At 50.8% G+C, this 14,559-nt stretch overlaps 1 protein-coding gene across 5 annotated transcripts; it reads right to left on the bottom strand.

The window, feature by feature from the left end:
• Positions 1–3,885: 3,885 nt before the first annotated feature.
• On the bottom strand, positions 3,886–13,611 carry CE2H19orf12 (chromosome E2 C19orf12 homolog). 5 transcript variants are annotated; one of them, XM_042968732.1, is made up of 4 exons: positions 13,560–13,611; positions 11,672–11,928; positions 8,325–8,494; positions 3,886–4,949 (listed from the first exon to the last, which is right to left on the bottom strand). In XM_042968732.1, the coding sequence occupies exons 3-4, from the start codon at positions 8,482–8,484 to the stop codon at positions 4,684–4,686; spliced, it is 426 nt and encodes a 141-aa protein (XP_042824666.1). In that variant the 5' UTR covers positions 8,485–8,494; positions 11,672–11,928; positions 13,560–13,611; the 3' UTR covers positions 3,886–4,683. The 5 variants fall into 5 exon arrangements, with proteins under 5 accessions (XP_042824666.1, XP_007096783.1, XP_007096785.1 ...); XM_007096721.2 differs by lacking the exon at positions 13,560–13,611 and adding an exon at positions 13,234–13,428; XM_007096723.2 differs by lacking the exons at positions 11,672–11,928; positions 13,560–13,611 and adding an exon at positions 13,234–13,428.
• Between the last annotated feature and the right edge of the window lie 948 nt (positions 13,612–14,559).

Below are 14,559 nucleotides of genomic sequence, written 5' to 3'. Positions count from 1 at the left end.
TGAAATTTGTTGGCTGGAAAGTGTATACAATTTTATGGTTCCTGTGACTTTTTTTCTTCAAATCACTCTCCCAAAAGACTGTATCACCAAGTATTTTCTCCAGCACTCTGTGTGTGTGTGTGTGTGTGTGTGTGTGTGTGTGTGTCTTCCTGCAGCCCTGCCAGTTCTGGGTTTGATCATTTGTATTTATTGTTACCAATTAATTGTTATGAAACAGAAGCTATTATCCTGGCATTTGCTTTGCAAATGAGAATGAGTGAAGTCCTTCCCTTAAAACTCATACAAATTAAGTAGCCATCACCTCTGGCTCCTTCTGTGTGCCAGCACTTGGGATACCCACAGCTGCCCTGAGGCTACAATCCAGCTGGCCGGCTCGAGCTTCACCTCCTGACCCACCGTTATCAAATAGTCCAAGAAGCCTCCTCCGGTTAATAAAGCCATTTACCTCCTCCCAACAAACTGAAAACGCATCAGTCAGCCCCCTTTCCCTGTGTGGTTTAGATGAATCCTGGCATTTCTTAATTGCCATATGTTGATTGTTCAGGATTGAGACACATTCTGGTTTCTATGCAAAAAGATTGCAGGAGATATGGCTGATGTTCTGTTCATGGCTTATTAAAACCTCAGGAAGACCCTAGCCGCCCTCCCAAGGGGAACTCAATAACAGGCATCCTGGTGGAGCCACGTCCTGGCCGGTCAGGTAACCCAAGAAGGCTGGGAGGGAAACTGACAGAGGATGTGCATACTTGACCACTAGATGGCACCTCTCAATAACTAATGGGGAGAGAATTGCTTCCTTCCAAACCTCCAGCCCCATTCCTGACAGCCTCCCCACCATGCATTGCAACACACCCCAGTCGTGTTTACTTCCAAGCCAGACATCTCAAAAAAATAAATAAATAAAATAAAAAAACAGAAAAATAAAAAAGTTCATTCTAGCTAAAAATACACCATCTGCCTGTGAAAAATCTTGCCCGGCGCTGTCATGTCAACACCCAAAGCAGGTTAATAACCGGCCCAGAACAGATGGTTTCTTTTTATAATTACTGGGTCCCCCCCACCACCAGCAAGGCTTCTTCCTCAGCTGCCTCCTTACCCTGCTGGCAGCCCCCTAGTGTTTCCTGGCCACCCCGCTGCCACCGCCCAGCCAGCTACTGCCCTGCCAGCCGCAGGGGGCCAGCCCATTGCCAGCCCTCTGCTCAGGCCGTAGGACCCGGGGGCTTTCAACACCACCTGGGAAGACGGCCACCAGGAGGTCACCCCAGCCTTGTCAACCCCACTATCAAAGAAAAACTAATCAAGCCAAGATGTCAGTAATCACTCAACAAATAAAGTTTAAGACACTTATCATCCTATTTCTGGGTGAGGATACAGTGAGATGTGCACCCCCAAACCCTGTTGTGGGGAAAGCAGATTATTAACACTACCTAGAAAGAATTTTGACAGGATATAACAGCTTTAAAAAATATTGCATACTGGGGTGCCTGGGTGGTTCAGTCTGTTGAGTGTCTGACTTCGGCTCAGGTCATGATATCACGGTCCACGAGTTCGAGCCCCGCGTCAGGCTGTGTGCTGGCAGCTCAGGGCCTGGAGCCTGCTTCGGATTCTGTGTCTCCCTCTCTCTCTGCCCCGCCCCTGCTAGTACTCTGTCTCCGTCTCTCTGTCTCAAAAATAAATAAAATTTAAAATGTAAAAAAATATATTGCATACTTAAAATTGTTTTTTTGGAGAGAGAGACAGAGAGAGAGTGTGGATGAACAAGCAGGGGAGGGGCAGAGAGAGAGAGAGAGAGAGAGAGAGAGAGAGAGAATCCCAAGCAGGCTCCACGCTCCGCGCAGAGCCAGATGCAGAGCTCAGTCCCACAACCCTAGGATCACAACCTGAGCCAAAATCGAGAGTTGGACACTCAACTGCCAGAGCCACTTAGGCACCCCTATTGCATACTTCTTAATACACTAATTTCACTTTGAGGAATATATCTGAAAGACTATTGTAATGTAAAATATGAAACGAATGTTAACACAAAAATGTTCACTGCAGCAATGGAAACCATACCAGGGATATGGTTAAGTGTGATGGAATGTTATACAGCCATTACATATTTACAAGGAATTTTAAATTATATCACAAATGTTACTTAATGTTAATTGGTAAAAGTGTTCAAAGAGGCCTAAACAGTAAGAACGCAAATATGGTGGAAATATGCACAGATAGCATTAAAAGGTTTGCATGAAACACACCAAATTTGTTAAGGGTGATATTCTGAGGGGTGCCTGGGTGGCTCAGTCAGTTGAGTGTCTGAATTTTTTTTTAATGTTTATTTATTTTTGCAGGAGAGAGAGTCAGAGCGTGAGCAGGGGAGGGTCAGATAGAGAGCGAGACACAGAATCTGAAGCAGCTCCAGGCTCTGAGCCATCAGCACAGAGCCCAACACGAGGCTCAAACTCACAGGCTGTGAGATCATGACCTGAGCTGAAGTTGAACGCTTAACTAACTGGCCACCCAGGCGCCCCATGAGCATCTGACTCTTAATTTTAGCTCAGGTCATGATCTCATGGGTTCCTGCGATTGAGCCCGGTATCAGGCTCTGGGCTGACATCTCAGAGCCTGCTTGGGATTCTCTCTCTCTCTCTCTCTCTCTCTCTCTCTCAAAATAAACAAACATTAAAAAACAAAGAGTGATAATCTAGGCGGTAAAACATCATCCTTTTCTGGATTTTTCTAAGCTTTCATCAGCAAACACTAACAAATAAAAGGAAATGAATGGTTTTAAAAGACTGTTTAAAAACAGAGTTAAGGAATACTCTGGGGAGAGGACTGGAACAGGGGTCCCTGCAAGAGGAAGGCTTGCTTTTACATTTGTACTGTCTGACATCTTCTAAGTTTTGTACCAGGCTGGTGTTACCTATTGAAAAATAAATAAATGAAGATTTTTTCATAGAAGACACAGAAATAAGAATACTAAAACCATAGGAGCCGAAAGGAAATTCTGAAGGGAAAGTGCTTTTACTTCCTATGGAAGACAGGACTCAAGGTCTGGTCTGCCCTCTTGGGCCCAAAGTCCAGTATGGGTCACTCCAGGACCCGGCTAGTCAAGGGTGACTTCATTCAGCAAGGCCTGCTCCATCTGACCCATAATTGGTCACCCAACACTTGGGCCAGTGTTTTTCCAAGGAATCAAGGCAGGCAGGCCAGAGGGGCACTTCAGTGGGCTTCACTAGGGCTTCTTGCCTAGGACCCCTGTGTCCCCTGGGCCTGGGAGAGTCAGGCCCACCCAACACAGAAGTAATGCATGGGTGAGGCTTCCCCAAACTTCCCAATCACCCTCTATGAGTTAGAAGAGCCATCCAAATGGCTCCCTACCTGCACCCCATTAACTCAAACAGCACATCAATGACCAGTGGCTTAATCAGTTCCAGGGGTGTGGCCTGTGCCAGGGCACCTAACTTGTGTTAGCTGAGGCCAGCTAAAGAGCACCTTTTCTGTGAGATAAAGGCTCAATCCTTCCTTAATCAGCATGGGTTTTAATTCACCCTGAAGTTTCCTTTACACCAATGGAAGAGCTGGAACACTGGTTCTCCTTAGGAGGGCCTCCTCCGTACCCCCAGGGAGGCCCGTGCCGTTTCCCATCAGAGAGAGCCCCAAGTTGCTGTCCTGCCCAGGGCCTGGAGACCTAAGAGGCATTCTGCAGGTGCCAGGGGAGTAGGGGAGGCTCAGGGCAGGGTGCACACATGGCAGCACAGGGAGGCTGAAGCAGGAAACCTGGAAAACTGGGTCTCAAGCACTGGACTTGGGAGGCTTCTGTCATCCTTTAGAGCCACAAATCCAGCATTCCCTTGCACTCCAGGTGTTAGAAATGCTTTACACAAAATATGTGAGAAGAGGCCTGTTCAGAAAACATTTATTGCAATTTGATAACACCTAGTCAAGTTACGGTTCCGAAAACAAAGTGAATATAGTATTAAGGGAGAATTTAGGGTGGACGCATTTCCTAGATTCTATCAATTCAGAAAGAGCAACACTTTTTACTGAAAGTACTTAATTTGAAAAGCAAACCTCAAGAACTACCACGACTTTTCAGATGGGGAGAGTAAGCCCCTGGGACGGTGAGAGCCCAGGTATGCCACGTGGGAGAAGGGCTGGGGGCCTTGATGTTGTGGCTTCACTCAACATGCCGACCGCCCCTCCGTGGAAGGGACACTTGGAAGTCACTGGCCAGGGAAGGGGCACATGAGGGAAATGTGATTCCCTCATGGGCCAGCTCCCAGGTCCTGAGACCCAGGGCCCCAGGGGAGGAACAGGTCCCGTAACAGGTGCTTAGGACAGGCGTCCTCTAACAGGTGCTTAGGACAGGACTCCTTCACAGGTGGGGAGGTGGAACACAAGGGCCTTCCGCCACACTGCCTTGTGAGTAACAGTGGACCCGGAAAGCTGTCACTGATGTCGCTCTTCACCAGCCTTCCAGCCACAGGGTGGTCAGTGCATATTAGTGCGCGCGACCCCAAAACACGACATCTTCATAAATAATCTCCAGAGCATGATACCGCGCCGCAGTAACCTCTCCAGCAGCTTTCATTCCACGCAAGGTAACACACTGATGATGTGGGGCTTTCCCAAACCCCCTGTCCCCTTCTGTGGGTCTGAATCACGTACACGAGACCCCTGCGTCCCAGGAGGAACGACCTAGTCATCGTACTGAACTTCGGCCTGGAGCTCCTTGGTGACATAGTTCACCAGCATCGCCAGCAGCTGCTGCTGCAGGGCCTCACTGCCCATGACCAGCGTGGTCAGCTGCACGGCGTCCATCCACTCCAGGTGCCTGACGATGGCGGTGGCTTGATTAAAGAGCTTTTGCTGCTCAGCGGGTGGCAGCTCCATTAGGATCTGAGGAATTGGCTTAAACTGTCCGCTTGTCATCCATGCACCTAATAGACCCCCGACGGCCCCCCCTAGAAAACAAGGGAAGGCGTAATTAGTTGGGCCGTAATCGTAAATGACGGTCTCAGGTTCTTGCAGAGAGCACGTCCACCACCATGACGAGTAGGCACATTCAGGGAGGGCCAGAACGGGCTCGGCTCTGTGCCCGCTCTACCCCACAGTGCGGGGGGCAGAGGTTAATGTGGTCTTTAGTCCATTTGGGTCCGTATAATTGACACCCAAGCATGCCCTTCCTTAAGCTCTGCACGAAGCGTCTCCCACCTCATAGCTGTGCTAACTACAATCTTTTCCAGGGGCCAAAGGCTCCCATGCTTCCCACAAAAATCTCCCTCATCTGAAAGGAGAGAGCTGGGATCAAGTGCATTTTCAAGGAGAATTATCTCAGCGGTGAGGCAGAGTTTTCTCCATTGAGTGTCTAATATGCTCTTTGCCCCTGAACTTTGGAAATTTCTAGTGAAATCATGTGCTTAAAGGACCCTGGGGACAGATAAGGAGACCTTTACTCTTGAAACAACTATTTTTAATGCAACCCCTCCAGAGCTGTATGATGATAAATATCAGATTTAACTTACTCAACTATTTCTTTTTCAGCAGACCCAAAAGGGCATAATCAGTGTTTTTAAATGTAAATTTATGATCAAATTTAAGGCGCACGATTTGGGGACTTGATGCCCTTATGTCAACGGAAAGTCCTGTCTAATCAAGTGGGATGCAGGCTTGTTACAGAAAGGCACCCTGGGGCAGAGGTCTCAAACCCTAGTGCCTTCAGGGGCCAGGCAGGGGGCTGAGAGGAATGAGGAAGGCTGGGTGAGCCTGTGGGTGACAGGGAGCTGTTTCCCTGTCTAAATGGGCCGTGGCCACCCCTTGCCAACCCATTGGTACTGCACAGAATGCTAGATTTGTATCTTCAAAAGGTCCCATGATTTTCAAATATCAATGATCAGGTATTTAAAATATGCAGCCCAGCTAGCTGGACATGACAACTCTCTTCCAACGAGTAGAGCAGAGCATGGAAATGGGAAACGGTAACTTCACAGTGGAGAAACCTGGCAAATACCACCTTAACCAGGTGAGCAAGGTGGGTGTCACCAGGGAGGCCCTGTGGGTGTCACGTGTCCCTGAAATGGCACTATGAAATAGGCACACCACCTCCTTCCATGGTCCATAACCCCAGGCTAATCATGAGAAACTCATCAGGCAGACCCAAACGGAGAGGCATTCTACAAATACCTGACCAATATTCCTCAAAGCTACCCAGGCTGTGAAAGACAAGCAAAGTCTGAGAAACCGTCACAGACCAGGGGAGACTAAGGAGACATGAGGATTAAATGCAGTGTGATATCTTGAGCTGGATTTGGGGACAGGAAAAGTTCATTAATGCAAAAACTGCCAAAATCCAAATAAAGTCTGGAGAATAGCTAATAGTCAGGTATCAGTGTTGGCTTCTTAGTTTTGACAAACGTACCATTGTAATACAAGACATTAATGTTAGGGGAACACAAACCGGGTGAGGGATATACAGGAATTCTCTGCATGGTCCTGCCAACTTCTCTGTACATCTACTACTGCTCCCAAATAAGAGGTTTATCTGAAAGAATACAGCCCCGGGCCAGGAAGGACCCATATGTAGGCTGGACCCTACACACACGCCGTAAACCTGCACCCTCTCAAGAAGCACACCCTCCCCTGAGACAGAGACCAGGCCAACATAGAGTCCTGGAGCCTCAGCACTGCCCCTGGACAGGCTCCCCTTCTGCTCCTAAGGCAGGGAGGATTCTGGGGAGGGAAAATCAGTAATTTACAAGTTTTACTGAACTTTTCCCCATGACACCCGTGAAGTGCTTAGAGTCGACAAGAGTTGCACACATCTGCACTAAACCTTTATGAGAACATCAATATTTGATTTAGAGCAGCACTTAATGCAAAAAGTCGCCAGGAATATCGACCAGCAAATTACTAACTCTTTGGAGAAGAGAAAATTCCTTTGTTTTCTGGGTAAAATGATACTCCCGCCCACGAGCAGGGGCTGCAAGTAGCGAATCCCCCGGGTTCTCTTTGCAGACATCCTGTTCTCCACCAGCTTTTACATAATCCGAATAAAATATATGCTCCCACAATGGCATCTGAGAACAGCTATATGATAAACGATCCTATCAAGACCGCCCCTGAGTGCACTAGATGGGGTGGGACAAAGATACAGAATGTCGCTGAGGAAAGAGGCAATGGCCTGGTCTCCGCCCTCACTGGCTGCTTGTTGGATGGTGAGAAGCTGAAGTCAGGACTCACTAATTCACAGTTTGGAAAGGGAAATGTACATGTGGAAGGTCTGGGGCCACCCACATGCTGATTTACTCCCCAGTGTGATCTCAGCTTCATGAAGTGTCCTCGGATATGCCCATCCTGCTATAGAAAGGCAGAACAGAGCAGGAAGCCATGCTGGGGAGCTGGGAAACAGAAGCCAACCTGGCAGACACACAGTCACCTCTCCAGCCTATACTCGTGTACAGACAGGATTTCCACCAGACTCTGAGCTCTCCGATGTCCCCAGCACAGCCTCCCCAGCACAAGGCAGGCATTCAGTTAAGGATTCACTGAGCCCAATGCAGCAGACCATGTCTTTAGCCAATGCTCCTATGTCTCAGGGTCCATCTGAGGCACCTCAAGGGAGGCATAATCCAGCCCCTCCTCAAGTCAGGCCCACACAGCAGCCAGCTCACTAATGCCACCCTAGCCCACAGTTCAGGCCACACAGGAATTCTTCCTTCCTATTCCTAAGCCAAAGGAAGCAACCTCATCCTATCTCCAAGGAATGATGGGAAAATCAGCCAAACCTCCATTCATTGCCAGAAACTGGCTCTCAAATAGAAGCAGGTGGCAAAAGAAAGGGGCAGGGATGGCCACTCTAGCATAGTTTATTGCTGTTTCTGCATTAGATTGTTTGCTTTCAGAATGGGGCAGTCTCTCTGAATGGGCTTATGTAAAATGGCCAGACAGCATGTGCTCCTAGCAGGTGCTCAGCAAGTCCCAGCCTCCTCCCTGGTTCCCTTCTGCAGTGATATGCAATGGTGACGGGGTTAGGAGACTATCCAAGGGACCCAGGACACCCCGATATCTTCGGACTCTAGGACACACCCCTGCGGGGAGAGGCATCCCCCAGGTCTGCATGACACATGCCATTTCCAAGAACGCCCTGCACTTCTGAGACATTCACACTCAGAAGCTGCGTTTTCAATAGGATACATTATGTACACAGAGATCATTTCACAGAAGCAACTTGACTGAACATCTTACACGGGACAGAGACCTTTATGAGGTCTCCGTGGTCTCAAAGGCCTTTTTCACAACACCCACCAGGCTGGCTGTCCCTGCAAGGGATTCACGCTTACCAACAGCTAGTCCGGGTGGGCCTCCAACCAGGCCCCCGACGAAGGCCACGGCCCCTGTGACCAGGGCGCCCCTCCCAGAGTGCTTGACGGCCGCCTTCATTTTCCTCTCCTCGGAAATGGAGCAGAGCAGCTTCATGATGTCTCCTACCACGACGGGCATCTCGGCAAGCCTCAAAGGAAGCATTTCAGAGGGAGACTTTCAATGGGTGTCAGTGTATTTCCACCCAAATGTTACTCTCCCTAGAGTTTTGAGGAAGAGTCCTCATTTTTCAGTAGAGAACAGTAGCTCCACCATACGCACGACCGACAGCACTCCGTCACGTGAAAAGTTGTCACAGACAAAGCAGGGTAGCATTTAGTTAACAAGCAAACAGAATCAGCAGAATGGGTGAAAGGTCTTCTCTTCTCTCTGCTTAACTTCTGACTTAGGACAGATTAAGGAGCAACCCCAACTGCAGGCTCTACCGGTTCACCACAAGTGAGGCAAGACTGACCTCTCTTGCATCAGCGACCGTCCTGCTGGCTCAGGCATCCCCAGTGTGCAAAGCCTGGCAGGGTGCAGAAAGTCCTGGCCTCAAGTCCTCTTTTGTGTGACAGTGCAACTGAGCTCATGCCAAGCCAGTAAAGGGGAAAGTGTTGGGCTGTGAGACCACACCGGCTTTGTGCCCGCACTTGCCCGCTGCATGACCCTGAGCAGACCGTCACATTCCTCACCTGTAATATGGAGACAAACCATCTACAAGCTGGATTCTTGAAAGGTATAAGTAGAATGGATGCAAAGTGGCCAGTGTGAGTCTGGAATACTGCAGGCCCTGAGACATGATGGCTCTAAATGGACATTCTGGGGGCGCCTGGGTGGCTCAGTTGGTTAAGCATCTGACTTGGGCTCAGGTTATGATCTCACGGTTTGTGAGTTCGAGCCCCGCATCAGGCTCTGTGCTGACAGCTCAGAGCCTGGAGCCTGCTTCCCATTCTGTGTCTCCTTCTCTCTCTGCCCCTCCCCCACTTGTGCTGTGCCTCTCTCTCTCTCTCTTAAAAATAAATATAATGTAAAAAATAAATAAATGGACATTCTGTTACTGACACACACCACTCCTAAACCCAAACCAGTTCTGCATGTGGGGTATCAAAGACAGAGACAGGATGACATGGTAATATGAAACAATCGGAGAATAAAATAAACCAAAGAATTCCAGGGAGTTGCATATGTTTGGACAGAGACAGATGGGCCTTTGGAACAATGACCTTAGAAAACTTCTCTGAGGTCAGGAAATTGTTTGCCATACTGGGGGAAACTGGCAGGCAGGCAGGGCAAGGGCAGGGTGGGCTCTGACCCAGGGTGGGCATGAATGGAGAGCCACTACACTGATGGGCCACCTGCCTGGGCTGGGGGCTAAAATCAAAGCGGCCCGAGCTGGTGCTTCTCCTTCCCGCTTCAGCTGAACCCAAGACTCAGTGGGCACTTCCTTTCCATCACTCCCGTTTTCACTCAGGGCTGACACATTTGCTAAAGGAATGTTGCTAAAGGAACTTGCAAAGTTTGGGGCAGACCCTGTTGCTCAATATCTTTTGGTTACATCTTCTTTTTGACCCAAGGATAATCCAGAACCAGCCTCTAATGTAAAATTACCCTCCCAATCCTGGGAGAGCAATTTGAGCCCTTAGAACGAAGTGTGTGGGCCTGCTGGATCACCACAGTCAGGTTTCAGAACTTCTGTGCAGTCCCCAGAGAGGTAAGAAGTCTCCTGTGCTCTGGTCCCTGCAATATTCTTGAGATCAGTGATTCTCCACAGTGCACAGGAACCACTGACGACCTTGCTAAGTACAGCCAGTAGGAGTGGGCTGAGATTGTGCATTTCGAACAAGCCTCCAGCTGGTCTTCTAACCCCACTTTGGACAGCAAGACCCTAAGAGAGCGTGACCTGGGACATCTGACATCTCTTACTTAGTCCTCAAGTTCAGAAACTGCAAACAAGCATCCCCCGAATGCATCTGTTTGACCAAGTGGGGTATAGAGGCAATGAGGGGCAGGCCCTGAAGGGCCACTCGAGGGACTGGAGGAGAAGTCAGGATGCCCGTTCCTGCTTTGGCTGCGTGTGTCCTGGACCCATCAAGGCACCTCCCAGCTTCCAGGCACCTTTGCTCACTACTGGCAGCCTCTCGCAGAGTACACGCTGCCTTCTCCTCCCTGGAAGGCAGCCCACTTGAGGGTCAAGACTTGTCCACTCACAAGTGTCACAAGAGTAAAATAGCATTACAAGAGCTAAGGGACTGCACACAGCAGAAGTCACTACAACATGAGGGGATGGAGGGTGGGACTTGATTCACCCAGTAGCCATGGTCCTGTGAAGCTATGAAAACAAAATGAGTTTTATTTCAAATGCTCATTTATTTCAAATATTGATAACCAAAGGCATTTAATTTCATGGTCAAGCCTTTCAAAAAGCTAAAAACCCTCCTGTAGAACGTCTAATCATTGTATACTTTATATCTGGTTTATATCTAGCTTTTTATCAGTCAATTATGCTAGGGAAAGGGAGACAAAGCTCCCGTCCTAGGAAAGCCCCTCTGGAAGCTGCAGTGAGCTTCCCATTTCCGGGCACATGAAGACCCCAAGGGTGGTCTGCAAGGCTGGCCTCCTGGCCAGTGCACTCTGCCCAGACACCACTCCTAAAACAGGTTTTCTGCAGCATTATGATTTGCACTCTCGAAACCGTTTCTGCACAGCAAGAAAACACATGTAAACGAGGCAGGAAACAGCCACATCACGCTCTATTGTCCATCAAAAAAACCCTAGCTTCCGACCTGCTCTGATTGACTTTACATAAACCCACAGGGGCTCATAAGGCATCATTGTGCAAGTGCTGTTCTCAACCTCCACTTTGCCCAGGCAGACCAGCACAAGGCACAGGCCCAGGGCTCTGCAGAACTGGAGGACCAGCAGGTGTCACGGTGTGTGGGAGGGCAGGGGAAGAAGTGGCCCAACTCTGGCTGGGCTCAATAGCTCTACACCACAGAAAGCAGTGGCACTGTGGCTGCCTCAATCCAAGAGAAAGCTGGCTTAATTTCCTTGCAGGGATCATTTTAGAAGCTAGAGCATCAATAGACTCTTGTGGAAGAAAGGTTTGTAACCCCATCTCCTGACTCCTTGCTAAAAAGCTCAGCCTCCTGACTTCTCCAGGCTTGCCAGATTGAGGGAGGAAGCAGTCCTGCTCCTTCTCCCACTCCAAGCTTGCCTTTGTCTGTAAGCAACAGGGAAGCGAGGAAGGAGGGAGGAGGGAGGAAGAGTACTCTGATGGGGACAGACCTCAGAGAGTGGGAATGGGGCCTCCCCTCCCATATCACACCTATTTCAGAATCAGATTTGTCCACAAAACAGGTTCTGGTCACAGAAAGCCCATCTGCCAGCCACAGGGAAGGCAAATGCCAACTTGCAGCCCTGGTTTTCTCCACGCACCAGGCTGGTCTGCTGATTACAGCAAGGTTCTGGGAAAGAGGGAGATGAGCCCATCCCTGAGACTGCAGCGCGGCTTTTTGAGACGGACCAGATTGTGAGACAGGAGAGAGAGGGGGGCTTCAGCGCTAACACAGACCTCCATGCACCCTGTTTAAAAAACAAAAAACAAAAAATTAGAAAAGCAAGCCCCTAAGGACTCAGACAGAGATCTTGCTCACCTGCAATCTTCAGTACTTTCTACTCGTCTGTTGGAAGTCATCAACTTCCACTGTGTGCACTGGCTCCTGTAAACCTGGTCTTCCCACCTCTGTATGCCCTGGGGCCAGGGTTACTCCTGGATCCCAGCAGCATTGTCAGATTAGCTCATAGACTTTTTTTTTTTAATTTTTTTTTTTTTAACGTTTATTTATTTTTGAGACAGAGAAAGACAGAGCATGAACGGGGGAGGGTCAGAGAGAGGGAGACACAGAATCCGAAACAGGCTCCAGGCTCTGAGCTGTCAGCACAGAGCCCGACGCGGGGCTCGAACTCACGGACCGCGAGATCCAGACCTGAGCCGAAGTCGGCCGCTTAACTGACTGAGCCACCCAGGCACCCCGCCCATAGACTTTTTAAAAACTCAGCTGGTTGCCAGTATTAAGAGATCTGATTTCACATACATCTGATTTCAGATTTCTTGTAAAAAATCGAAAGAGCAGGGCGCCTGGGTGGCTCTGTGGGCAAGCGTCCAGCTCTTGACTTCGGCTGGGGTCATGATCTGGCGGTTCCTGAGTTCCAGACCCCAGTGGGGCTTCACACTGTCAGTGCGGAGCCTGCTTGGGATTCTCTGACGCGCCCTTTCCCTCTTCCCCTCCACCGCTCATGCTCTTTCTCTTTCAAAATAAATAAATAAACTTAAAAAAAAAAAAAAAAAAGAAAAAAAAACATCAAGAGAGCAAGCCGCCCTGGCCTATCTTCTTGTACCAAGGAGGCCAAAGCAAAGCAGGTACTGCCTTCTCTCTGTCACAGGCCCGGGGAGAGTGACCTTACCTACCTACCTACCTACCTACCTGGCCCATGAACAGGCTGCTGTGCAGCCTCTCAAAGTCTGTTTCCTTTTTTCAAGGCTAAAGAAGCCACCTGTCCTCACCAAACTAATTCGCCCCTCCTAAATCATTGACATCCATTCGGGTCATCTCTAAACATTCCCCATAGGGCGAGTCCAGGGGTGCTGACTCACCCGGTATCCTAACTAGGACTCCATCCTGCCCCCCCCCCCCCCCCCCCGCCCACGCACCTGGGACACTGAGGAGGTCCACCGGGTTACTGAGGAGGACACATACACGTGGGTAACTGAGGAGGTCACACAAACACACAAACCCGGGTCACTGCGTGGCGCACCGCTGCGTACGAGCCCCCACCCCCAAGTCTGGCAGCCCGGGTTCTAAACCCAGCTCGGCTGCTACTGCTTACTTCTGATGTGACGTCAGCCTCTCCGTGCCTCAGTGTCTTCATATGGAAAATGAATACCCTAGCAACGTGACAGGCTAGGCCCGGCAGCCCGCAGGCCTCCCGGCCCCACCTCCTGGGCGCCCGGCCTCACCCCGCGCGACGCCGGCGCACGGAGGCCCTTCCCCCCGCTGGGAGGCGGCCCGCCGCCCGCGTCGCCGCCGGGAGCCCCAGACCCGCGCGACCCGAGTCCCGCGCCGCCGAGCGTCCCCCGGCACCCGCGGCGGCCCGGGCTCCGCCCTCCCGCCTTCCGGCTCGCCCGCAAGGGGGGCCTTCCGGCCGCCACTCACCCCGGCGCCGCGTAGCGCCGCGCTCCCGCAGCCGGCCGGGCCCAGGCTCGCCGCGGAGCCCGAGGGCGCAGGCGGCGCCCCTCCTCCTCCTCCGGGCCCAGGCCTCCGACAGGCTGGGCCGTGCAGGCTGAAGTCACCGTGGTCCCCAAGCTGCGCTCCAGCGCGTCCATCCCCTGTCCTCTACCCCAGCCCGCACACGTTTTAGATGCGCTTGGCACCTTGCAACTCCCTCAAGCCCGGAAAGGCCTCCTGGGATCCTCTTTCCCTTTGACCTTTGATTCAGGATCTCTGACCCTCAGGCCTAGGGACTATCCTCCCTCCCCTCAGCGATCATGGGAACCACGGGAAGCCAAAGGTACTAAATTAATGTTCGGTGAATGTATGGGCCAAAGTCCAACATAAGCTGGAGGCCGGTGCTGGCACCAGACGCCTCTGGGTCTGGGGGGTTGAAAGGCTAAGCGCTCGATTTACTCCCAGGGTTCCAAGGGAAGGGGACTCCAGCTTCCAGGACAAAGCTGAGGTTGGGGAGACTGTTGGGAGGGGGCAGAGGTGGGGAGGGGGTGCAGGGGATACTTTCGAGAGAGTATGGAGGAGATTCCCCCCACCCCCTCCCCCACCCCCATGCTCCTACACATGCGCTCACAAGGGCTGGCCTTGAACCATTTCAAATCTGAAAAAGGCTCTGGTGGCTTTCCGTGGACTATACCACTTAATCCTGGCAGTAGTCCTGTCACCTAGGCATGGTTGCCACTGCCATATTACAGATAGGAGAAGCCAGGCATGGAGAGGTGGGTCTGCCCAAGGCCACCCAGGTAGGGTGTGTCAGGGTTCAGACTCTAACCTGGGTCCACCTGGCTCGAAGACCTTGCTGAACCCAGCACTTAGCCTGGCTTTCCAGGGTACTGTAGACACCCGGAGGATGGGCCTCTTTTACACGACCAGTCATCTTGTTTCCTTTTCTTCTTTTTCCTCTTTTGAGTGGGAAAGTACACACATATGT

Source organism: Panthera tigris, chromosome E2 (genome assembly GCF_018350195.1).
Source record: "Panthera tigris isolate Pti1 chromosome E2, P.tigris_Pti1_mat1.1, whole genome shotgun sequence".
Classification (NCBI taxonomy): domain Eukaryota; kingdom Metazoa; phylum Chordata; class Mammalia; order Carnivora; family Felidae; genus Panthera; species Panthera tigris.
This window is presented reverse-complemented; position numbering and strand designations above follow the sequence as displayed.